The sequence below is a fragment of the Emydura macquarii genome, unplaced genomic scaffold, assembly GCF_026122565.2.
Source record: "Emydura macquarii macquarii isolate MOO-44397 ecotype Brisbane River unplaced genomic scaffold, CSIRO-AGI_Emac_v2 contig_1253, whole genome shotgun sequence".
NCBI lineage: Eukaryota > Metazoa > Chordata > Testudines > Chelidae > Emydura > Emydura macquarii.
This window is the reverse complement of record NW_027131390.1, coordinates 53,535,308-53,562,674: the sequence shown is the minus strand read 5'-3', so window position 1 is coordinate 53,562,674 and position 27,367 is coordinate 53,535,308. Positions and strand designations below refer to the sequence as shown.

The 27,367-nt window shown below is 40.0% G+C and overlaps 1 protein-coding gene across 6 annotated transcripts in view; it reads right to left on the bottom strand.

Moving 5' to 3' along the window:
* ADARB1 (adenosine deaminase RNA specific B1) overlaps window positions 1–27,367 on the bottom strand; it is a 272,145-nt gene that overhangs the window by 89,454 nt on the left and 155,324 nt on the right. For all 6 annotated transcript variants that reach the window (XM_067548805.1, XM_067548806.1, XM_067548809.1 and 3 more), the window contains one exon: window positions 26,243–27,174. In XM_067548805.1, the coding sequence (XP_067404906.1) occupies window positions 26,243–27,174 (932 nt within the window). The remainder of the gene's footprint in view (window positions 1–26,242; window positions 27,175–27,367) is intronic.

Here is a 27,367-nt window from a genome sequence, read left to right as displayed (position 1 = left end):
AATTTTGAAAACTTGGTGAACAAATGAATGGCAGAAAGAATCAATGTTTTCATCTCAACATATTTCAATGTACTAAATAAGAATCAATGATTTTATGTTGTATCTCAAAAGTACTTCATTTCAATGACCTAAACACTGGGCCTGAAAATAAGACCAAAATACAACAAAAATCAGTCATCTTGACCAACATATAAAAAAATTGTATTACACTAGAAATAATTATTTATTTTTCACATTTATAAAAATGTGTCCTTCCCTCAGCTCTATGTGAATATACATTATTTTATTTTGTTTTATTACAAAACATATACAAATTTTGAAACGGATAATTTCAACATAAAATCCAGTGAAAGCCATCAAAAATAAAAAAGAATGATCTCTTTAATCCTCAGGAAAGCCTGGAATAATAGAGAAGCCTTTGCTATTTGCCTTGAGTGTCAACAAACTTACAGTCTGTCACATTGTGAGTGAAGATTAGATGCAAATTTAAGGAAAACTCCTTGAAAATGACCTACTACCTGCTTGTTTAAATCTTGAGATTGTTAGTTCCAGCACCGCAGCTATTCTCAACATTTTATCATGTGAGGATAGAAGCTGTCTTCTTTAAGGTAGCCAGTAAACACAGAATTTAGAGATTTGCAAGTCAAAAATCAACATCTTGAATTTTACCTAGAAACAAATTGGAAGCCAATGCTGACTATGGAACAATGATTCTACTTGTGAAAAATATTGCTAAATAAGTGAAGTACTGTGTTTGGAAGTAGCTGAATGGTTTTCATAGTGTAGGGACCGGAAGACATTGTGACATAAATACAGCAAAATGGCAAGAGTAGGCCCGATGGCCTAGATATGAACTTAAGATAAAGCGGAAATGTGCTAACCACAAAACTGGTTTGAAGCAGCTAAAGACATAAACAAGTACCCACAGTTTATAACGGATTGGACACTGAAAAAACACCAATAGTGAAAAGAAAAACAGGTGCCAGCAACCAATCTCTTACCGAATTAAGAAGTAACCAATGGGCAGATTGTTAGAATGAGGGAGAAGGTTATATCAGAGTAAGAGATGGCACACTGCAGTGAAGCTCTCCGTAGACCAGTTGACCGAATGGTGCTGCGGATAGGTCCGCTCCGGGTGCAGCTCGCTTATAGGGAGAAATGGGGCCTCCCTCCCTCATTGTGGTAAGCGCCTGAATTGTATTACTAACAGCTTAAATAAATAGATCTTGTGGGCACTGGCTAGTCTGACTGCTCTTTTCTTGCCACCGAGATCTCAAACCACAAACCCTCCATCTTGGCAGAGTACACATATGTAGTTCCACATAAAGTACAGTGCAGTGATCCAATTTGGAGATGACAATGGCATGGATGATTATGGAAATTCCATGTTCAAAAGAAATGCTTGAAACCTTCTAGCCAACCATGCGGTTGAAAAAAGGCATTCTTGGCCACAGCTACTACTTAGGCATCCAGAAGCAGTGGAGGATGTAATAGGACCCACAAATTGTGAATCTGACTATGCACTGGTGAGCATGCTCTCCCAATTGAGAGCATGGATGTAACTTCCATAAGTTCTCTCATAGTCTTCTCTAGCCTACCATCATTACCTTTTCTTAGAGAGACAGATTGGGCCTTAGCCAGCTACCTCTCATCCAAGCTCCATCTTGGCTAGACATTTGGAATACAAGTCGACCACACCATCCACATGTGATAGAATAGAGAATAGTATATTATGGGCATATTGAAGACAATGCAGCTCTGTTCCCACCCTATCTCACATAATAGTCAACATTCAAGGAGAATGTCCCAGTCATAAAAGAGATTATGGGGCTTAGAAGCATTTGTCCACAACTACCCTCTGAGTCTTCTTAGGAAAGAGCAAAGACACTCAAGAGCTGTTCTCTCTACCCTACAAAGGGTCACAGGCATGTCAAGAATACTTTATTGTCAACAGTATCAAAAGCTGCTGACAGATCTAAAAGAAACAACATGGACACTTGAACATAATCAGACCTAAAACTGGATTGTCAGAGGTCAAGGAAACCCAAGGGTTCCAGATATTGTCAGAGTTGATTCACCACAACCTTCTCAACAATCTTCCTTAAAAACTGAGTGATGCGAAATAATGTGACAATTAGCAGAACTCTCACTGTCTGTTTCCTTCCCGGCTGACTTTATCAGCCAAGGAGGATGTGAGTCCAGCTTGCAGGCCATAGACCTAAGCTCTTTGAATTTTTCCAGAATCTTGGCGAGTGGCACTGACTAAAACTCAGAGAAAACTGCATTTGTTGCCAGCTTCAATTATGGTTCTGCCATTATAAGATCAGCAGTCATATATGCAAAGTAGATGACAGGGATATATCAAGCAAACGCAGAGGCCTACTGTTAATTTGTCCTTTTTGAAAACTAAACTTTTTCATTTTTTTCGCTGGCTAACCATTGTACATAAAGATTCAATTATGAAGAATAATAACAATAGATTAAGACGAGTTCTAATACAGCAATGTCTTCTTTTATGAATAACAGGATTTGCTACTGAGATAGCGGGACACATTCAAAAAGAACCTGGTCTTGATCAATGTAGCTGTTTTGTTGCAGGTCCTGTTCTTCACAAAACTATTCAGACAGCCCAGGATGTTCAATCCTGAAGTGCCTGAACAGTTTCACAAAGAACAGGATCTTTTTTAAACAGTCCAGCCAACTCAGGTGGTGAGATCTTGTACCAGCAGAACAGTTTCATGATGAAGAGGATACTTGACACGGTACCCACTGATCTGTTGAAGATCCATGTCTTTGACTAAGTAGGTGTTCCCGGTTGAAAATAATCTTTTCGGACAAAACACAGATGCCACTGCGCTAGCAAAATCCATTCCCTGTACACTATATTAGCCACTACTTTCAATGCCAGGAGCACTAGTGTGTAAATGACAAAGTATGGTGGTCTATTATTCTCATTAACTATTCAAAAATACTCCTGCATACTGTATCAGAGAATGGCAGTAGCCAACAGAAAACACATTTTCCAATTATTAGATTATGATGAGTTCTGCTGCTAATTTTTTTCTACCTTTTGTTCATTAACAAAATAATTACATGATGCCACAAAGACCTCCAAATAAACTCTTACCATGTAAAAATTTCTATTAACTCCAATGTTTAGTTTTTAAGCTGGGAAAATCACAAGCAGTGGAATGTGAACTTTTCTGACCCATGTTAAACTATTGGAATTCAGAAACTCATTAACACATTTTATGGAAGTTCCTCAGAAAATGTAAGCTTTACTCAGCGTTCAGCACTGAACCCAAATCATAATCCCCGTTTAGTGCCTTAACCTCAAGAACACTGCCAAGTTAACAGGTTGGTTCTCCTAGCTGGGAAACTGGAGATCTAGTTTTTAACATTACCAAACCTACCCGCCCAACCTGCCCCAAACCACAAGTGGACGGATCTTCCAGGAGAATTTGGCTCGCAGCTGGAACCACCAGCCAAAGTGATGTCATACTGAGTAACGTTATGACAGGGCACAAGACTGCTAGGTGGAATTGTGCAATGGACTCTCCAAATATAGGCACATCTCAATTCCCACACAAAGAATTTCGGCTTTAGCCTACCTGGCAGAGCAGTCCTTGATAACTATGAAATATCTACAAATCACAAAGACTTTCCTGTCCCAACATTAACAACCCAGACAAGAAAAGATAGCTAAGGATGATGAAAAAATGCTGAGTAACCTTCTCTTGTCATATTCTACACTTGAAAAACATAGCCGCTGTCTCACGCTCTAAAAGTATCTACATAGCTAGAATCATAGAATATTAGAGTTGGAAGGGACCTCAGGAGGTCATCTAGTCCAACCCCCTGCTCAAAGCAGGTCTAACCTCAGCTAAATCATCTCAGGCAGGGCTTTGTCAAGCCACGGTTTAAAAACCTCTAAAGATGGAAAATCCACCACTTCTCTAGGCAACCCATTCCAGTGCTTCACCACCCTCCTAGTGAAAAACCTTTTCCTAATATCCAACCTAGACCTTCCCCACTGCAACTTGAGACCATTGCTCCTTCTTCTATCATCTACTACCATTGAGAACAGCCTATTTCCTTCCTCCCTGGAACCCCCTCATTTTTCTCCTCTGCAGACTAAATAAGCCCAGTTCTCTGAGCCTCGCCTCATAAATCATGTGCTCCAGCCCTCTAATAATTTTTGTTGCCCTCCTGTGAGACTCTCTCCAATTTGTCCGCATCCTTTCTGTAATGGGAGGAGGGGCCAAAACTGGACACAATACTGCAAATGTGGCCTCACCAATGCCGAATAGAGGGGAATAATCACTTCCTTCGATCTGCTAGCAGTGCTCCTACTAATGGAGCCCGGTATGCTATTAGCTTTCTTGGCAACCAGGGCACACTGCTGGCTCATATCCAGCTTCTTATCCACTGTAACCCCAGGTCCTTTTCTGCAGAACTGCTGCTTAACTCGTCGGTCCCCAGTCTGTAGCTATGCATAGAATTCTTCCATCCTAAGTGCAGGACTCTGCACTTGTCGTTGTTGAACCTCATCACTTTTCTTTTGGCCCAATCCTCCAATTTGTCTAGGTCACTTTGTATCCTATCCCTATCTTGCAGGGTATCTACCACTCCCCATAGCTTTGTGTCATCTGCAAACATACTGAAGATGCAATCTACCTCATCCTCCAGATCATTAATGAAGATGCTGAACAAACCCGGCCCCAGGACCGACCCCTGAGGCACTCCCACTTGCTACCGGCTGCCAGCTAGCCATGGAGCCATTGATCACTACCCATTGAGTCCAATGATCTAGCCAGTTCTCTATCCATTTTATAGTCCATTCATCCAACCCATACTTCTTTAACTTGCTGATAAGAATACTGTGGGAGATTGTATCAAAAGCTTTGCTAAAATCAAGGTATATCACGTCCACCGCTTTCCCCACATCCACAGTGCCAGTCACCTCTTCACAGAAGGCAATCAGGTTGGTCAGGCATGACTTGCCCTTGGTGAATCCATGTTGACTGTTCCTGATAACCTTCCTCTCTTCCAAGTGCCTTAAAATGGATTCCTTGAGTACTAACTCCATGATTCTTCCAGGGATCGAGTTACCTCACTTCCCACTTTTGGTGGTTATCTCCTCAAGACAACCCCCTCATTGTGCAAATGTGTAGGAACATCCCAACACAATGCACGGGATAAACTGTAAGTGACGACCCAGATAAACTACAAAGAGCAGCAAATGGAAAAGTAGGAAAGGAAGGTTTAATGAAAATAATGGCACTAAGGGAGTGCATTGCAGCTAACACTTTCAGTGTTTGAAAGTGGCTCTGGGCTTGGCTCCTCCTGCACATGCAGAGCTGCAGCTGTGCCGCCTTCGCTCGGGAGCTGAGCCCAGCGCAAGAGCTGCCCAGCTGCAGTTCAATAAGCGCACCCCTGTGGGGAGCTGTGCTGGGGTCTCACTTGGCAGGGAGAAGCTGAGCCCAGTGAGACTCCCCCCGTGTGTTTAACCATTTAAACGTTCTATTTTTAGAAAGTTTTAAATGGATTATTAATTAAAGGAATTTTTACATCCATATTTCTTACACACAATAGTGTCATCATGAGCTTGTTGTGCACTGATGAACACCACTGCATGATTGGCACACGTGTAGGTGTTCAGGCACAAGTTAGGGCAAATGATGTCCAAATCTACTACTCAGTACCCGCAGCTGCCGTACAAAGCTGAAAGCCTTTCAATACATGTGGAAGGGCCATGCATATTTGGAAATAAATGGCTACATCTGAAGACAACAATTAAAAAAACAAAGCCAAAAAAGATCTAACCAGCAGAAACGAAGAAGAAATAAAACTGAATGGGTTAAAACTGGAATGGGCACTAAAGATCCCAAAGACACATACTCCCTTTGAGAAGCCATGAACCATCACATGCCACTGAATGGGAGGGGAGATGCCAGAGTGGTGAGCCCAAAAACCATTGTAGGAAATGATTTTCCCACTGCCTTCTCAGTTATCTTGTTGTCCTCCGTTATACAATGTAACACTGTAGAATTTTATCGTTTCTTATTGTATGTTACAATATGAACTAGTAGTCTGTATTTTTTAAACTGTGTTTCATTCTCTTTTAGAATCTGGAAAGTACAGGGAACATATTTTTAAATGTCACTAATTTTTTCCCACGCAGGCTAAGCCATATGAAAAGTACTAAATTGGAGAAAATTTTCCTGGATGTAATGGCTGACAGATTTGTTCATGAAATATTTGCTGAACCAACAAGAGGTGATGCCATTTTAGATTTGGTATTGTTGAGTAGTGAGGAATAGAAGAACTGGTTGTGGAGGACCACCTTGATTCAAGTGATCATGAGCTAATTCAGTTTAAATTAAATGGAAGATTAAACAAAAATAGATCTGCAACAAGGGTCCTTGATTTCAGAAGAGCTAACTTTAAACAAATCAAAGGAATTAGTTAGGGAAGTGGACTTGGCTCAATAACTCTGAATGTGGAGGAGGCTTAGAATTACTTTAAGTCAAAATTGCAGCAGCTATCTGAAGCCTGCATCCCAAGCAAGCCGAAATAATTCTTAGGGAAGGATTGCAGACCACGTTTGAGCAACCTCTCAAACAGGTAATTAAAAGAAAGCCTACAAGGAATGGAAGATGGGAGGAATCAGCAAAGAAAACTACCTCTTGGAGGTCAGAAAGCGTACAGATAAAGTGAGACTGCCAAAAGACAAGTAGAGTTGAACCTTGCAAAGGGAATTAAAACCAATAGTAAAAAGTTCTACAGTCATATAAATAGAAGAAAACAAGGAAAGAAGAAGTGGGACCACTGAACACTGAGGATGGGGTGGAGATTAAAAGATTATCTAGGCATGGTCCAACACCTAAACAAATACTTTGCCTCAGTTTTTAATGAAACTAATGAAGAGCTTAGGAGTAGTGGCAGGGTGGCTAATGGTAGCAAGGATATGGAGATGGAAATTACCACATCTGAGGTGGAAGTCAGACTTAAATAGTTTAATGGGACTAAATCAGGGGGGTTGGATAATTTCCATCCAAGCATATTAAAGGAACTGGCACACGAAATTGCAAGTCCAATAGCAAAGATTTTTTTTTAATCAGTCTATAAACTCAGAGGTCATACCCTATGACTGGAGAATTGCTAATATAGTTCCTATTTTTAAGGAAGGGGAAAAAAGTGATCCAGGAAATCACAGGCCTGTTCGTTTGACCTCAACTATATGTGGGATTTTGGAACAAATTTTGAAAGAGAAAGAATTTAAAGATATAGAAGTGAACAGTAATTGGGATAAAATACAAAATGGCTATACCAAAGGTAGATCTAATGTACCTGAATGTTGGTAAGGCATTTGATAAAGTCCCACACGGGAAATTATTAGTTAAATTGGAGAAGTGTTAATATCATTATACAAGGCACTGGTGAGACTTCATCTGGAATACTGAGAGCAATCCTGATCTCCCATGTTTAAGATGAATTCATACTGGAACAGGTGCAGAGAAGGGCTACTAGGATGATCCAAGGAATGGAAAACCTACCTTATGAGAGGAGACTCAGAGAGCTTGGCTTGTTTAGCCTAATCAAAAGAAGACTGAGGGAAGATCTGATTTCTCCCTATAAATACATCAGAGGGATAAATACCAGGGAGGGAAAGGAGTTTATTTAAGTTAATCACCAATGTGGACACAAGAACAAATGGATATAAATTGGCCATCAACAAGTTTAGGCTCAAAATTAGGCGAAGGTTTCTCATCATCAGAGGAGTGAAGTTCTGGAACAGTCTTCTAAGGGGAGTAGTGAGGGCAAAAAACCCAACTGGCTTCAAGACTGAGTTTGATATCTTTATGGAGGGGATGGTATGACGAGGTCTTGCCCACATGCTCAGGGTCTAACTGATATTTGGAGTTGGGAAGGAATTTTCCCCCGGGTCAGATTGGCAGAGACCCAGGGGGGGCATGGGGGTGTCTCCTTCCTCTGCAGCATGTGGCACAGGTCACTCTCAGGTTTAAATTAGTGTAAATGGTGAATTCTCTGTAACTTGAAGTCTTTAAAGTATGATTTGAGGACTTCAGTAATTCAGCCAGAGGTTAGGGGTCGATTACAGGAGTGGGTGGGCGAGGTTCTGTTGCCTGCAATGTGCAGGAGTTCAGACTAGATCATGATGGTCCCTTCTGAACTTAAAGTCTGTAAAAATGTGTAAAAATTCTCAGGTGACAATGTGTTGCAGAGATCATGATGGCAATGGAGAATGATGTGGTGCAGACGTATACTATACTGTAAATCAATTAATTAGCAAATAAATGATTTTGGGGTGGATCCAGGGGCTCTGAACACATACTTCAATAGAAAGGATGGTGACAGAAATATGATTTCAACTAAACATTGTGGGTCATGTAAATAGAAAACAGACAGGTCAAAAAGCCAATACACGGAGCCTGGAAAAAGGCACTGAGCAAAGAGCTCCAGAACACAGCAGCTATATGCCATCACAGAGGTCACAAATGTGAATGGTTGGTCCTTTGTGAAACATTTGTTTAAATTGCAGGCACTGATGACTAGAAGGTAGCTGTCCGTGAGGGTTCTGAGCAGCAGCAAAGTGCAAAGATCATATACAATACTTCTAGCTTTCTGTGGCTGGAGTCAGCAATCAAACCAGGGCCCACTGGATTCCCAGAATGAGCATCACCCATAGAGTGACACAGGACCTGCTCAGGATTTGCAAAGCAGGGTTTCTAAGCATGTAATGACTTTGTCTTCAGAGAAACAGAGTTCAGGGCCCCACTCTGCTAGGCACTGTACAGACTTGACACAAAAACAACAGCTCCAGCACCAAAGAGCTCACAATTCAATTTACACGTCACAGACGATGGAACAGGTACATAAAAAGACAAATAGAATAGGGTGAATTGGATGGATAAGATGAATAAAAATGAATACAGTTTAGCAGAGAAACAGAAGTCAAAGGGAGGGGGAGTGGCATGCTAGATCAAAAATGGTATTACCTGTTTCCAAGTCACTGATAATTATCAAGCAAATTATCTTGAATGTTTATGGATAAACATCCTAATAGATAAAGCACAAGATGGGGTATCATTTGGTGTCTGCTACAGACAACTAAATCAAACTAGGAAACAGGATGACCTGTTCCTTTGTACCTATCTATAATGTGTAGGAAAAATGCTGTGTGACCATGGAGGACTTCAACTTCAGTGACATATGCTGGAGGTTTCATGCTGCCAATACTAAACATCCGTACAATTTTTAAGTATTATGTATGACAATTTCCTAGCTCAAGAAGTGTGCAACCAACATGAGGAACTTCGATATTAGACCTCATCTTGACAGACAAAGAGGAACGGATCAAAGAACTAAAAATTAATGGTAGCACAAGTACAGGCAATCATTAGAATGTGCAAACAAAATAAAGTCCAGTCCAGTCCAGTCCAATCTATCTATCTGATACTTAAAAAGGGCCAATTTCACAAAGCTGAAAACAACTATGAGCAATATCAGCTGGGATGAAGATTTTAATCAGAAAAAAGTGAATGATAATTGGGAATCATTTAAGAACACATTACTAGATGCTCAAAAAGTGACAATCAAGAAGGCTATATTGGTTAAGAAACCCCACCTGGTTTAGAAGGGAAGTGAAGGCAGATATAAAAAATAAAATATAACAAATAAAAGAAAGGCAAAGCAATAGTAATGAATATAAATCAAGAAGCTAGGAATTGTAGAAGATTGATAAGGGAAGCAAAGGAACACAAGGAGAAATATATGGCTAGCAGTGTTAAGAACAATAAGAAGAATTTTTTAAAGTATATTAGAAACAAAAAGAATCCTAACAATGGAACTGGTCTGTTACTAGATGGAAATGGTAGAATTACTGATAATAATTCAGACAAGACTAAAGTGTTCACTAAATATATCTGATCTGTATTTGGAAAAAACAAATGATGTAGTCATATCATATGATGATTCTATTCCACTACTATCTCAAGAGGATGTTAAACAGAAGCTATTAAAGTTTTAAGTTTGACATTTTTAAATCAACAGATGAGGATAACTTGCATCCAAGAGTTTTGAAAGAGCTAAATGAGGAGTTAGCTGACCTATTTATGTAATTTTCAATAAAATTTGTAACATTGGGGAAGTTCTAGAAGAAAGCTAACGTTGTGCCAATTTTTAAAAAGGGTAAAATGGAATGATCCAGGAAACTATAGCCCTGTCAGTCTGACCTCAATCCCGGTCAAGATATCGGACCAGCTGATACAGGACTTGATTAATAACAATTTGAAGAAGGGTAATTTAATTAATGCAAATCAACATGAGTTGATGAAATAAATCTTGGCAAACTAACTCCATATCTTTTTTTTAATGATACTACAAGTTTGGTTGATAAAGGTAATAGTGTTGATATAATATACTTAGACTTCTGTTAAGTCTTTGACTTTGTACCACACAACATTTAACATCTTGTTAAAAAAACAGAACAATATAAAATTAACATGGAACACATTACATGATGATTCAAAACCGGCGGGTCTCAAAATGTAATTGTAAACGGGGAATTATCACTGAGCAGGTATGTTTCTAATGGGATCCTGAAGGGTTGGGTTCTTGGCCCTATGTTATTTAATGCTTTTCTCAATGACCTGGAAGAAAACAAAATCATTACTGATAGAATATGCAGAGAACACAAGAATTGGGGGAGTGGTAAATAATGAAGAGGAGAGGTCACTGATACAGAGAGATCTCGATTGCTTGGTAAGACGGGGCAGAAGCAAACAATATGCATTTTAATAGGTTAAATATAAACCTACAAATCTACAAACAAGGAATGTAGGCCATATTACAGGATGGGTGACTCTATCCTGGAAACCAGTGACTCTGAAAAAGATTTGGGGGTTGTGATGGATAATCAACTAAGCATGAGCTTCCCGTGTGATGCTGTGGCCAAAAGGGCTAATGAGATCCTTGGATGCATAAACAGGGGAATTTTGATAAAGAGGAGAAAGATTATTTTACCTCTGTATTTGGCACTAGTGCAACTGCTGCTGGAATACTGTGTTCAGTTAAGATGTTCACAGTTCAAGAAGGATGTTGATAAACTGGAGAGAGTTCAGAGAAAAGCCACAAGAATTAAAGATCAAAAGGGTTAGAAAACATGCCTTGTAGTGATAGACTCAAGAGCTCAATCAGTTTAGCTTAACAAAGAGAAGGTTAAGGAGTGGTTTGATTCCAGTCTATAAGTACCTACACAGGGAACAAATATTTGATGATGGTCTCTCTTCAGTCTAGTAGGGGAAGGTCTAACCTGATCCTTCCAATGGCTGGAAGCACAATTTACCTGGGGTCATGGTGGATTCTCACTGGCAACTTTTAAATCAAGACAGGATTTTTTTCAAAAAGATCTGCTCTAAGAATTGTTTTTGGCAAGTCTTATGGCCTATGTTATACAGCAGGTCAGACCAGATGATCACAATGGTTTCTTCTGGCCTTGGAATGTATGATCCTCACAGTAGCATTCTGTAATTGATTGGAAGGGGGAGGGAAGCTAATGTGGTTGAAATAGAGGTCAGAATGCAAGAGAGATCATAATAATTTGGGGGCTTGTTTACATGCAGAAGTTGCACCCGTTGAATTAAAGGTGTGAGGTTAAACTGATTCAGTTAAGCTGGTGCAAATCTGTGAGTGGACACTCTTACAGAAGTTTAAACCTGATTTATGTACATTTTGCTTGCACCTGTAAATTACACATGAGTAATTTGATATACCTCTAATTAATTTGTGTCAAATTACAGATGCAAGATAAACAGACATAAACCTGATCTTAGGTGATGTGTGTCCACTTACAAAACTGTACTGGTTTAATATCACAACTTTTTTAAACTGGTGCAATTTTATGTATAGATCAGGCCTAGGTATGAGATGATGAGGGCCTGAAACAGAGCCTAGAAAATTTGGATAGGCAGAAAAGGTTAAATTTTAGAAATATTATGTAGATACAAAAGGCAAGACTTGGATATGTATTGAATGTGTGGGTGAAGAAAGAGGGCTGAGTTAAAAGTCATGCCCAGATTAAAAATCTGAACAACAGGGATGAGGGTGGTGTTATCCATGGCAGTAGAGAAAATGGGAATAGACGAAGACTTGAGGTAGGAAGATCAAAAGCTCAGTTGTGGCCATTTTGAGTTTAATATAATGGCTGGTCATCTATGAAGAGATGTCAGAGACAAGCCAAGACTCATGACTGGTTGAAGTAAGAGTAATAGGAAGGGAGGAGGGAGGGAAGGTGGAGAGAAAGAAGAGAAGTCAGGTGGGAGTTTATCAGTTTTCTCTTTGGAAAAGTCAGCAAGGTCTTCCTCTGCAGCATGGGGCATGAGTCACTTGCTAATGGATTCTCTGTACCTTGAAGTCTTTAAATCATTATTTGAGACTTCAATAACTCAGTCTTAGGTTAAGGGTCTATTACAGGAGTGGGTGGGTGAAGTTCTGTGGCCTGCGTTGTGCAGGAGGTGAGACTAGATGATCATAATGGTCCCTTCTGACCTTATAGTCTAAGAGTCTTGAGTATGGAGAGAAGTGGGGCAAGAGGGAATGTTATGTGGTGAATAGGTGGCTGGGATGAGAGGAATGGTGTTCAATCAGGATGGAGATGTAGAGTTGGTTGGCCAGGAAAATGTCAGAACTGGAAGTGAGAACAAACGTGCAGGGGTGGAAGTCAGCATGGTCATGGAACTTCTGCCAGAGATGCTCAGCTTCCAAGGTAGGAGCAGGGGTAGAGAATGTGGGAAATGAACCAGGGTATATTTTGCAATGGGAGAGAAGTGTAAAGACACTGAGGGTAAAGGATTTGCCAGTTACCCCAGCCAGTTTATATTCTTCCTGCCTTCCAGTGACAACTATTTTCCTTGGCAAGTGTGGGATCTCATGTATGCAGATCCATCATAGAATATTAGAGTTGGAAGGGACCTGCTCAAAGCAGGACTAACCTCAGCTAAATCATCCCAGCCAGGACTTTGTCAAGCCGCAACTTAAAAACCTCTAAGGATGGAGATTGTACCACCTCCCTAAGTAAACCATTCCAGTGCTTCACCACCCTCTTACTGAAAAAGTTATGCTTAATATCCAACCTAGACCTCTCCACTGCAACTTGAGACCATTGCTCCTAGTTCTGTCATCTACTACCAGTGAACAGCTTAGCTCCATCCTCCCTGGAATCCCCTTTCAGGTAGTTAAAAGCTGCTATCAAATCCCCCCTCATTCTTCTTTTCTGCAGACTAAACATGCCTAGTTCCCTCAGCCTCTCCTCATAAGTCATGTGTCCCAGGCCCCTAATAATTTTTGTTGCCCTACCCTGGACTCTCTCCAATTTGTCCACATCCTTTTTGTAGCGGGGTCCAAAACTGGACATAGTACTCCAATATTCTTACCTCTCTAATCACTCCTTCAGTATTTGATCTGGAGGATCCTTGATATTTCCCACTCCAACCTTCAGTGAGATCCTTCCTCTTCCTCCACTACATCTTACATGCATGTGATTTCATTTAAGAAAACACTTCAACTATCATCTTTACGTTGATGAATCACAAATCTACCTGTTTACTCTGGTCCGGTCCACTTTCATTCAAAGTAAAATCTCTGCCTGCCTGTTTTTCTCTATGGACCTTCAGCTGTCAACGTAAGGTCAAAATGTTCAAACCTGAGCTTGTGATCATTCCCCTGCCAATCCCTCCCCTTTGTCCTTTCCTCAGCTACTGTAGAGAACACAACCATCACAACAGCACCATCCTACCTGTCACTCAGACCCACAGCTTTGACTCGGTCACCTCTCTAGGTCCAACAATCCAGGCTGTTTCTAAATCTTTTTGCTTCTTACCACATAACTTCTCTAAGATTTGGGCTTTCCTCTCCATCCACACAGCTACAATGTTCATCTATGCTCATCATTTCATGTCTCAAATACTGCAACATCCTCTCTTGATCTGAAATATGCCACCTTGTCCCCGTCAAAGACATTTAAAATGCTGATGCAAAGATCATCTTTCCAGCTAGTCATTCTGACCAGATCACCTCCCTCATTGCACCCTTACATGTGACTCTCCCTCTCCACTACGTGAAATACAAACTACTTATCTTCACTTTTAAATCCCTTCATGAATTAGCCCTATCCTACCTATCATCGCTTGCACATTATTGAGCCATTCACAGCTGCCACAGTGCCACCAATGAAGCCAGTTTTTATTGTCCTTAAGTCAAAATTTCCCTTAGGCATCTCTGCACTTTCTCCTGTGCTGCTCCTTACACTTAGGAAAAGCGCCCCATAAAAATTCGCACAGCTACTACATTTTCTCTCTATCTCAGGTAGTTATATGGCTCCAAGTATTGTAGCATCTGAGCACTCACAATCTTTAATGTATTTATCCTCACAACAACCCCATGAGATAAGTCAGGGTTATGATCCCCATGTTACAGATGGGGAACTGAGGCACAGAGAGGCTACAGGACTAGACCTAGGTCACACAAAAAGTCTGTGGCAGAGCCCAAGTCTCCATAGAGTTACCCACTGGACCAACATTTCTTCCAAAAATCTCTTCTTAAAACTCACCTCTGCCAGGATACTTCACACTTGGCAATGCTGTGATCATTGCTTGTAGCTACTCATAATCATCTCAATGTTATGCTCCCCCATCTCCTTCTTTAAGGTAATTGAGGTAGGGGCTGTCTTTCGTTACATGTGGTACACTGCCTAGCATAAAAGGACCCTGATCTCTAACTGAGACCCCAAGGGACTATGGACCATATTTACAAAGGTATTTGGCATTTATTTCAATGGGAGTTAGGCCCCTTACCTGCTTAGGTGCGTCTGAAAATTCCACTAGGTGCCGATCTGTATCTTTAGGTGCCTAAATACCTTTGAAAGCTTGGCCCTATAGCAATACAAAGAAATAAAATAATAACTACTACAACCTATTGATGAGTCCTAAGCTAACTGTAATTTTCCAGGAAAAAAAGAGAGTGAAATCTTGGCCTCCTTGAAGACAATGGGAGTTTGCCACAGATTTCAACAGGACCATTATTTCACCCTTAGGCTTTGATGTAGACCGCTCAATGTAAACATCTATTTAATAAGCAGTAATGGTCAAAAAAGCAAACACAATATTAGGTTACATTAAGAAAGCAATGAGAACATTAAGGAAAATATGTCATACCAATCAATGGTATGCTGTCAAGGTCATTCCAGTTCAAAACTAATCTAATAGCAAAAGGGAAAGTCACTAGAAGGGCAATGAAATTGATTAGACATATGAGGAAATTTCCATACTAGGAAAGATTACAATGATTAGGGTTATTTAATTTAGTGAGTAAATGAGCAAGAGGTGATACTGATAGAGATACATACAACACTAAATGGTACAGAGAAGGTCAGTCATGCAGTCCTATTTACTCTCTTACAATACAAGAAAGGTTACTTATTAACTATAGTTCCTCCACAGTGTTGCCTCTGCATAGTCACATTTGTGACAGATGAGTAAGCAATACAAACTCCAGGAAAGGGGAATTGTAATTAAACAAGGCTGCATAATTGCCCCCAACTAGGTGCTAAGTTGAGAGATGTTAATGTGTTAATGTGTGAACAAAGAAGAGAACTCTAAGTATCTTTCCTGCAGATTTCTATGATGGAAATGTTACAGATTCAAGCCACTGATGCTGCTTTTGACCAATAGCTTGTCTACACTTACTGCACTGCTGTAGCGCTTAGTGAAGATGCTACCTACTCCAATGGGAGAGCTTCTTCCATCGGCATAGGTACTCCACCTCCCCAAGAAGCAGTAGCTAGTCAATAGGAGAAGACCTCCCATCAACACAGCACTATTTACACCGCGGGTTAGGTTTGTATAACTGTGTCATGCAGGAATGTGGAGTTTCCACAACCCTGAACAACATCATTATACCTACATAAGTTGGTAGCGTAGACTAGGCCCAAGTAAAGTGAGCTATAAGACCTTTGAAGTACTGTCACTAAAGTGCCACCAACTGAATGCATAAACTAATCCACTTGGACATGTATTGACCGAAATGACAATCCCTCTGCTCTGACCCTCAAAGTCTGCAAAAAGCTTTAATGATTTCCTAAATGCCTTTGTCCCACCCAAATGAAAATTTGAGAATCTCATAGTGTCTAAAATTATGGAACCTAGTTTCCCCTAAGTAAAAATGAAGTTTTCGAAAGAAAAACTGGGAGATTAATGGCCTGATTTAGATGGAATTTGGATAATACTTTTGATAAAGTTTTTGAATGAAGTTATAGGATAGCTTTGTCCCTGTGCAGTACAGTGAAGGCAAAATCAACTATGAAAGCCTGCAACTAACTCATTTAACTTGCAGATACAATTGGAATTAAAAATGCGATCAGTAACAACAGGGAAAAAAGAACACATTCCTACAGTCTGAAATTAAGCCATTAAATTTGTCAGCAATACACTGAGATCCACTTCAATTAATTTGATAATTTACCTGACTGACTGAGACATTAACCACCTCTTTTGGTAACCCTGTGAAATATTTGGAGGCTTTACAACTGTCCACTGGATGGTGGTATATTGAGATGGTAGACAGTTGCACTTTTACCAGTGACAAGGAGAGACTGACAAAGTGCAATAAATAGTCTAAAATAGACAATATGGGGCAAACGGTTACTCAATGCCAATAGAGAAAATCTCCATATGGTTTGAACTGTCAGGATAGCCCTACTGAATGATATTCTCTCGGCAGGCAACAGGATATCTTTTTGCCAATTTATTTGCAGACCTAAGGACTGAAACAGATAGCACATTCTTTTCAGTGATTGCCCCAAGGCTTGATAAAAATGAGCTCAAAACAGAAAATTGCAAAAGTATAGGTTCACACATTTTTTGAAGCCTGAGATATGCTACCATTGCTGTACTTGGTTAATACACTCTGTGCTGCAGAAAGGTCTGTGGACAGGAGCTTTTACCAACTGTGATCTCTCCCACACAAGAGTGCCTTTAATGAGAATTATGTCTCATAAGGACAGGGATAACAAAAGCCAAAATCGGTATGCAGAAATTGAAATATCTATTGTAATTTGTTCAGTTTTCTCAAGACCAAATGGGACAAAAGCCATCATTCTTCTTTAAAATGATGTACTAAAATAAAAGCTCTTCCTCAGTATTTTTTTGGAATAACTTCTATGGATTCCATCCTTAATAAAGAATCTATCCGTGCTCTGAGCTCGGTTTCATAGTCATAGAAGATTTGGATTGGAAGGGACTTCAGGAGGTCATCTAGTCCAACCCCCTGCTCAAGCAGGACCAGCCCCAACTAATTCATCCCAGCCAGGGCTTTGAGAGGAATCCCTGAAAAAGGATGAGGAAGGGGAGCTGTGTAAGAGCAAAGAAGAACTGGATTGTAATATCTAAAGTCATACTACCTCTAACTCCTCATGATCTCTGGATATTTCACTACATTCCACAAGGATTTGGACAAAATGGACCACAAATGTGGGGTGAGGTAACGAGAGGATGTCTCAGAAATGAAGCAGTTCCTGCAAAACCCATCAAATTTGAAGGCAATAGGGGTACTGAGGACAAACGAACAGAAGAACCTGACCTTTGTATAAAGCATCTCTTATCAGCATCCTCTTTTGTTACCAATGCAACCGAGTTCTGGGAAGGGGCGAGGGATGGGAGGCGGTATAAGAACCAGATGAAGAGCACTGCCTCTGGAACCAAAGAGACAATGAATCTGGATTCCCCTGCTGTTATTCAGCTGGATCACCAAACACCATGATGCAGATCTAATCTAGTCTCTTCTTGAGAAGTTCTGCTGGCTTATCTGCTAAACAATCTCTCAATATCACAGAGAGAGCTTAGCTTATACCTCAAAAGACAGGCCATATGACTTCAGTCAACAAAAATGGTGTAGAGTGATGCCAAATACCACGATTTTTCAAGATATATCTGATGCATCATATGAAGCAGAGGGTATACTTAGATACTCTGTAATCCTCAATTGCAATGTCCTTCACCTCCTTTCTATGCTTCTCAGGGAGATGATCAGGCAAACGGAGAACCCTTTTATAGAGTTGAAATCAATATTGAACTGCAATAGCCTGATAATTGTGACGTATTCCCAGGGAGCCACAATGAACACTAAGTTTGAAATCTCTGGATTTGTCTGGAATTTCTCTGTCAGATGGGGCTGACTTGCCAGCTCTGGAGTTTTTACACTAGTTATATAGACCACCAAAGAACCAAGTGTCAAGTACATGAAGAAATACTGAAACCGCTGCTCTGGAGCCTGATACAAGTGATCTACTTTCTTGGTGACAGCAGGTACAGATTCTAGAATCAGCCAGACATCCCAAATGGGGCTCAGCAAGCCTTCACTGGTAAGGAAGGTCACCTTTTCCTTCTCTTAACTATCCAATATATCAAAAAAGGCAATGAGTCTTTACCTGGAGAGATGAGAGAGAGGTCTGTTAATGTGGCCACATCATCCAGGAGTTATATGGGGAGAGCAAGGAAAAGGATTGTGTATATAAATTATCTCAGGAAGCCTGAAAGACTCTGAAGGGCCTGAACCACCGAGAGCCAAAGTGCCTTTGTACGGCGTCATGTCCAGATGAGTCTCCCAGCTCATCTGGACATATGATGCCAAGGCTGACTAGACAACCCTCAAAATAGACAATCCTAATAAAAGACTCACATATATCTGGATCTGAAGAAAGATCTCCACCTTATCACTCCAGCAAAGAACGGGCACTGTATCAAAGCTGGAGGCCTGTCAGCACCAAGAAGCCTGCACCAAAGGAGGAAGAACTAATAGAAACATAGGCACTGGCAGCGCTAAAGGCACTCTTGGAATTGAGAAGACAAACCCAAGACCTTCCAATCTGCCTGTGAATTCCTTGGATTTATGGCAATCTTTCTTCTTCCTCCCTGGCATGGGTACCTTCCCCAACCTCCATTTCCTCTCACTCTTACAGTTAAAGACTGGAGAGTGGAACTGAGGCTTCCACAAACTGGAGCAACACAGGAATTGCCATACTGTCTCAGGCTAGTGGTCCAGTTAGTTCAGTATCCTGTCTGAAACCAGCCAGCACCAGATGGTGCAAAGAAGTTGCAAAAAATCCTTACAGTGGACAATAATGAAATAATCAGCCCATAGGGGAAATTTCTTTCTAACCTCTATTGATCACAGAGTTGATTATGTCCTATTTAAAAATAATTCCTATCTAATATAATCATAGATGTATTCTTTAGTCACATCAATATACCATCTTGTTTACATTCTTACTAAACTATTGGTTTTAATGATAGCTTGGTGCCATGAGTTCAATAGATTAATTATGTGTTAAGAGAAAAAAAAATTATCAGGTTTAAATCTGTTGCCTTTTCATTCTTTTCCTTTATAACCCAACCAAGCCCTAGTATTTTCAATCTCTGTTCATGTAGTGGTTTTCTCATGCCCCTGATCATTTTCATTATCTATATCAAAATCTGCTCTATTTTTTCCTGTATCCTTTTCCTGCTGGACCAGCACTGAATACAGTATCCTAAATCATAGTTTCTCAACCTGTGGTACCCCAGGGGTATGTGAGACACAGGCAGGGGGTACACAGTGAAAAACCCAGTGAAGGGAGGTGAGTAGCAGCCGCCGACTTCTGGGGAAGCCAGGCGGCAGCCGCCCGTGCCCTGCCCGGTCCCAGCTCCCAGGTGGGAGCCCAGCAGCAGCTGGGCTCGCAGCTGGGTGGCTGTCACCTGTGCCCCAGCTCTGAGCTGAGAGACAGCCTCCTATGCCCTGGCTTGAAGACTTAAAAGTAAAGAAATACTAAGCAGAGAGGGATATTCCCCATACCTTGCCACCCAGACATCACTTTATCTGACATCAGTAAAACATTTAGATCACAATAGAAAAGTGACTTCTATTTCCAACAGATGCACTGCACTGGCCATATATACCTGACTTGCAGATTAAAGACTAGCATCTTAGAATCATAGAATGTTACAGTTGGAAGGGACCTCAGGAGGTCATCTAGTCCAATCTCATGCTCAAAGCAGGACCAACCCCAATTAAATCATCCCAGCCAGAGTTTTGTCAAGCTGCACCTTAAAAACCTCTAACGATGGAGATTCCACCACCTCCCTAGGTAACCCATTCCAGTGCTTCCTCACCCTCTTAGTGCAAAAATTTTTCCTAATATCCAACCTAGACCTCCCCTACTGCAACTTGAGAGCATTGCTCCTTGTTCTGTCATCTACGACCACTGAGAACAGCATAACTCCATCCTCCCAGGAACCCTCTGTCAGGTAGTTAAAAGCTGCTATCAAATACCCCCTCATTCTTCTTTTCTGCAGACTAAACATGCCTAGTTCTCTCAGCATCTCCTCATAAGTAATTTTTGTTGCCCTCCTCAGGACTCCCTCCAATTTGACCACATCCTTTCGGTAATTGGGGGGGGGGGGGCCAAAACTGGACACAATACTCCAAATGTGGCCTCATCAGTGCCGAATAGAGGGGAATAATCACTTCCCTCTATCCGCTGGCAATGCTTCTACTAATGCATCCCAATATGCCATTAGCCTTCTTAGCAATAAGGGCACACTGTTGACTCATAACCAGTTTCTTGTCCACTGTAACCACCAGGTCCTTTTCTTCAGAACTGCTATCTAGCCCGTTGGCTCCCAGTCTTCAGCAGTGCATGGGATTCTTCCATCATAAGTGCAGGATTCTTCACTTGTCCTTGTTGAATCTCATCAGATTTTTTTAGGCCCAATCCTCCATTTTGTCTAGGTCACTCTGTATCCTATCCCTACCCTCTAGGGATCTGCACTGCATTAAATGTTGGCTGGATAAGGCTCTTCGATACATCAATCTGCTCATATGTATTCCATTTATCTCATTTGGTGTTCATCATTCGTTCTACAGAAAGCTCGGCTGAGCTTTGATGAGAGACTTGATGAAAGATGCTTTTGAGTTATGTCTAATGTACTGAAAATCATGGGCCAGATTCTCAGCAGATGTAAACTGGGACAGCTCCCCTGAAGCCTCATATTTTAACAGTATATGGAAAAATAAATTTCTCATTTACACCCATTGACGTCAATAAGATTTAAGCATGTGGTTAAATTTAAGCATGTGCTTGAGAGCTTTGCTGAATAAAGGCCATAGATGAGTTCTTTTAAATTGAGATGTCTGTGATTAATTTAGTTACTCTGGACAGAGAAAAATTTACCATCACTCTTTTGGTTGATTATTAAGAGCAGATTTCTAATAATAAATAATAAACCAGAGCTAAAATGAGAAAGACTATTCTAAATGCACTAAAAGATCAACAGCATAGTTCTTGCAATAAATCAGAAACACTGTCAGTTCTCTCAACCCTGAGCTCCACGATATTTCTGACCAAATATGGTATACTTTCACTAGCAAATTGAATAAATATCTTGACAACACTGAAGAAATTAGGTAATTAGGCAGCTGTTCTGCCTGTCAAATAATTTTAACAGCAAATTAGAAAAGGCTATAGAATTTCAAGAAACAAGTAAGAGGACACACAAATTTCAGAAGCGTTCAGCATAATGTCCACATCCACACTGCTCTCAATGTAAGAATATGTGAAGTAATTATATTTTTTATTTCTGTGTACTTCAGAATAATAATGCATAAAAGACAAAAAAAGAAAGCTCTTATTTCTAGCTATTTATATTAACTGAGGACATTTGGGGAGTTGAGATTTTTTTGCAACAGGGAAGTATTATACTACAATTGTAGACCATTTGTGTGCTGAAATGCAACACCTGACAGACGAACAAGACTTGCCCTCTTCTATCTGGTCAGCTCTCTGAACTGCTTACAATTACAAAACACAAAACTTTTCATTTCACTGCTTCGTGAAATGTTCAATTCCTATAAACCTAGGTTTTGGTGCCTGAACACATTTATTTTCTTCAAATATCAGACAACGAAACTTATGCTCACAATTTTCAAATATCTAATAATGTTAGCTCCTGCACTTTGACCACAAAGATTTGACATTTTTGCCTTTTGAGTTAATCTCAACATATTCACACATTTTAGAACTGTTGATTTCTCTTCCATTCAATTCTCTTCAACTTCAGTTGCTTGTCAGTTCTACAGATTCACGATAAGCCATGAACTTTAAAGTTTCGAAGATACTAATATCAACCTGAAGAGGCTGAAATCTGTGTATTTTCTGATATGGAAACGAATGTAATTTGAATGGCAAAAGATCTAAATTTCTTAATATTTTATATATTTTGGCCTATTGCTAATATAGGAGGTAATTTTTAAAAAATACGGATTTTTTTTAAATTAACAGAATTTAGATCTTGCCCATAAAAGTGTTCACTAACTAGGCTGAATTGACCTAGCTCAGATAACATTGCCCAACTGCAATGGAAGAAACACAAAAGGCCTGATTTTCAAAGCTGGGGCAATTTTACACCCACAAATCACCAACATATTTGCACCTGCAATAAACTGTAGGTGCAAACATTAGTATTTAGATGTCTAATTACAGTAGTAATATTCCTACATTCACTGCAGCTGCAAGAATGCGGTTATAATTATTTATAGGTGTAAAACTTGTGCCCAGAAAAATGGAGACTGGGCTGAGGAAAGCTGAAAAGAACTGATTTTCACGTTTGCTCAGTGAAATTTAGGGTGTTCTGAGAAACTGAGATATTTGACTTTCAAGGGACCTTGTCAGCTGGTTTTTCACTCTAAATTCAGATACAGTCTTCCAATCTTATTTTGTATTTAATTTTCCATTCCCAAAAACAAAAATTAAAATAGCCTGTTTTTGTTTGCTCTATAATAAAATAAAATAAATGGTACTACCTCCACAGTAAAAGGTCTGCAGCAATAATCTCCAAAATACTATTAACGCAGTGCTGAAATCTTTTGTTGATGCTGATATAGAAAGTTGTGTGGAACACCATGTCACAAAATATTAACTGATGTTGTTAAACTGAAACACATGTTAATTTAACTCCATTTAAAAAAAAACAAATAAAATAATGGCTCAGTGGGCAATTAGTGGGATATAGAGCCTTTCATCTTTATGTCAACATTTTGAATCCTGTCATCTGATCAGTGGTTTGTCTGAAATGAGTTAGTAATTTTAAATAAAGTTCCTAGTGTATAGATTCTCCTTATCACAAATGGCACTAATTGAAACTCTGATTGCCAGGTTTAACCAAGGCTATGTTGACCCTACAGGGTACAGGTGTGATTCCCCTGCTCATGTACAAATACTTGTGCCACCTCTCGTTTATACTAATTAGCTACACAAACCCACCTGAAACAGATGGGTAAGTATTCAGCGTCGCTCAGCCATGTCTCCGTTGCTGCTACCAGTGCCACCACAGTTACACTGCTATTTATTCTTGCGCTAGCTGAGCTAGTGTGAGCATGCGTACACGAGAAGGGAAGTCACACTACTATTTCGTAGTGCAGACATGGCCAGAGAGGTCAGGGATTGTACAAGCTTGTAAACTTGCTTTGGACAGTTCAGCTTTAAATACCCCAAGCAACAGGACTTGTATCATATCCCTTGGGGAATATGCCACAGACCAAGAGATCACACAGTTGGCAAATTTTTTCCACATATTCAACTAATTTTTCTTCTTTTATTTTCATCTGATAACATCTAGTCATTGACACTTGTCCCACCCTAACTACCCTTCATATATTGTCCCACCCTTCAGATATTTCCCGAATCTTATATTCCCCCCTTAGACACTACTTAGCCAAATAATACATATTTAACCCTTAATATTCCCTCATAATCAGCTCCTTGGGCTCCCTAATCATTTTCTTCTCTTCTCTAAATTCTCTCTAGTGGGTCATTATTTTTATTGCAATGAGGAAGCAGAAACTGACCATAATATACTAGCTGCAGATGCCCCAGACCTGTACAGAGAGGGATAATAGCCTCCCAGCTCCATGATGTGATGGTGTCTCAGATTATGCAGCCCAAAATGCACTGTCCTTTTTTACCCTGCTATAGCACAGTGAAAACTCATTTCCATCCTGCAGTCCAGTAGCACCTGAAAATGTCTTTTGGCATGACTGCTTTCACCCTTTCATCAATCAGCTGGTATTTTGGATTGTTTTCACTTAGATATATCAGCTTCCAATTTCTCAATTTGATCATTTTATTATTTTCTGCTTATGTTTTCTAGTGTGTCTTGGCCTCTATATGTATTTTCTTTACTCTCAATAAAGTTGGCAACTCCTCCTGATTTAGAATCATCTCCAAATTTAACGTGCTGTTTACCTGCTCTTCTAGACTATAAGTGAAAAGGTTAAATAAAGCATGATCTAACACCAACACCTTAAATAGCCCAGTAGACATCTCCCACACATCTCAATAAAATATACCGGGTCAGATTCATCCGGGATGTAATTCCATTGATTTCATAGAGTTTTAATATTAAATTAAAAATGTTAATATGATAATAGTCATCAAACAAACTCTAAAGTGAAGAAATGCAATACAGTTCGGATCAAAAGGCCATTGAAAGTGACTTCAGTGGGCTTTGGATCAGCCATTTTCTGAGGCAGTAACAGTAACTTTCCCACTTTGCCCATATGTAGTGACTACTAGTTAAGGTGTTAAGGACTCAATTGAGCATTATATCATGCTCCTGAGTCAGGGTGTTGGAGTCGCACTGCAGTGGGGAGCTATGGAAGAGATTGTGTGACAGCCTGTTTTAAAATTGCACAATGAACTCACTTCTCTGTGGCTGACAGCTGTATTGATCAGTGTGGGGACAGAGGACAAGGCCATGACCCTGCCCTCTTTGCTCCTTCTGGGTGGCTTGTACCTACAGGACTCAGACTATAAGGTCAGAAGAGACCAATATGATCATCTAGTCTGACCTCCTGCACAACACAGGCCACAGAACTTCACCCACCCACTCCTGTAATAGACCCCTAACCTATGACTGAGTTATTGAAGTCCTCAAATCATGGTTTAAAGACTTCAAGGTACAGAAAATCCACCAGAAAGTGACCTGGGCCCCATGCTATAAGTGGAAGGCAAAAAACCCCCAGCGCAGTAGACAGACTGGAGAGAGAGAGACAGGCTTTCGTGCTTACACGGAGCTCTTCTTCAGGAAGAAGCTTCTCTCTCTCTCTCACTACAGAAATTGGTCCAGTAAAAGATATTACCTCACCCACCTTGCCTCCCAAATGTTCTGGATCAAACACAGCTACAACAACACTAAACAATTAAAAAGCTAAAATGTGTTCAGAATCGAGTTGTTGGTATCTATCATTAGATAGTTTTTAAAGACTTAATTAATCTGTCCTGAAGGAAAGTAGTTTATTTTAAAAAAATTCAATATTGTTCAGTAAATTCACCCTCCTGGACCTATAGGGAACAAGTGGAATATTTAGTCTGCAGGACTGCAGACTCTCTTTTAGCTTTCTCATTGATAGCTCAACAATGTTACCAAATGTTACTGGGCTACTTTTGGTATGCTCAAGACTTAGGATACCCTATTAGTTATTTCATTAAAAATATTAACTTTACACATATTTTCTAAGGCAATTGCAAACTTCATTCTAACTGCTAAAGTAAATTATTCCACAATCCATTTATACCATAAATATTTCAAGGTTACTTTGGTCTTGTGTGTTGAAAATTTTTCTTTTATTCAAATAGTCAAAATAAGGGACTCCTATATTAACCTTACTTTCTTTCATATTTTAACCTCTTCTTGACAACCACTATTTAACACCTTTCACTCTGAGAATCTGTTTGCAGCTAAAAGTGATTTTCTTCTTTGGTAAAAATTGTTCGCAGGGAGTCAAACAATCTGGAGCAATAAATCCTGATTTGAACTCACAATCCAGGCTTTGCAACAGAACAAAAGACAAAACCATTGTTCCAAGATTCCGTTAACACCAACCTCCACAGAACTAGAATTTGAACTGTATTATATAGCATGCAGTTAAGATAAACAGAATCAACAATGTGGCATTTTTTCTTTTTAATTGAATAAAATGATTCCACATTAGATCATTAATGGAGAAATCACATAATGAAACAAACAGCATAAATACCAGAAATAATATTTGAAATGTTTCAAAAACAAGCAGCTGATATATTCCCAGAAACTGTCTAAATGTATTAAAGAAAAATGTATAGTTATCTCACCTGTGGTAAATGTAATTGGAGACCTTCACTGGGAATGGGCTGGCGAGATGGTGTCTGATCCAGCTGCATGTTAAATAAGGATGCAAGAGCTGACTGAGCAGCCCGAGCCTTTGCAAGCTTTTTGTTCCTTCCTGATCCTTCAAAAGTTTGACCATCCACTGCCACTGCCATCACAAAGTTCTTAGCATGGCTTTCTCCACTTTCTGAGAGAAACTCATACTTCAGTCCTGGCCGCAGCTCATTCAGAATCATTACAGGGTTCTTTCCACTTGTGGATGGATATGGTGATGGTGTGGGAAGAGGTGACTGGATAAGACTACTAACCACAGTAGATGATGACAGACTGTAATCAATACTTGAGCTATAGGATCCATCTCCATTGGACCCCAAATAAAAGGAATTGTCAGTCTGAACTGGTGTTTCAAATCCATTGAAAAGTGTGTCTGGGAAGTCTGCTTGGTCAGATGTAAAGTCTGTGTTTACAGAGAGTGTTCTCCCCATTGCTAGATGTGCTTCAGATGCATTTGGAAACTGAACAAAAGATCTCAAAGCCTTCTCAGCAGCATGAAGCTTTGCCTTCTTTTTTGTAGGGCCAGATCCTTCAAACATCTGTCCATTAACTTCAACTGCCATCACAAATATAGGGGCATGAACTGGTCCTGTTTGGGAGAGAAGTTTGTACTGTAAACCAGGCTTAATTTCGTTTAGTTGCATCAGGGCATTCTTTGGCAAAACAGGCCCTGGTGTTTTCTTCCTCTTCTTAGGGCGGAACTTGGAGTGTCCATTGTTGCCCTCCTCCAATGGGCGTTTTCTGCTGCTGCCACCACCACCATTGGAGAGATGAGACCCTTCCCCGGTACTTTGCACACTGCCATCCTTAGGTGGAACGTTGTCCATGTTGCGGTTTTCTTTAACATCAGTGCTGCTTGAACCTGTGGTGCCCAGAAAGAGTAACTTACAATGCCTTCGTTGCAGGATCTTGTAAATGTAAAATTTATAGATTCCTTTATCTATCTTTGTAACTGGAAGTGATGTGTGCTTACAGGTTTATGTTTTTATAGGACAAAAAGAAAATCATAATTTTAATAATCCAAGAAATATCAGGTGCAGGTCTGAGTTACAAAT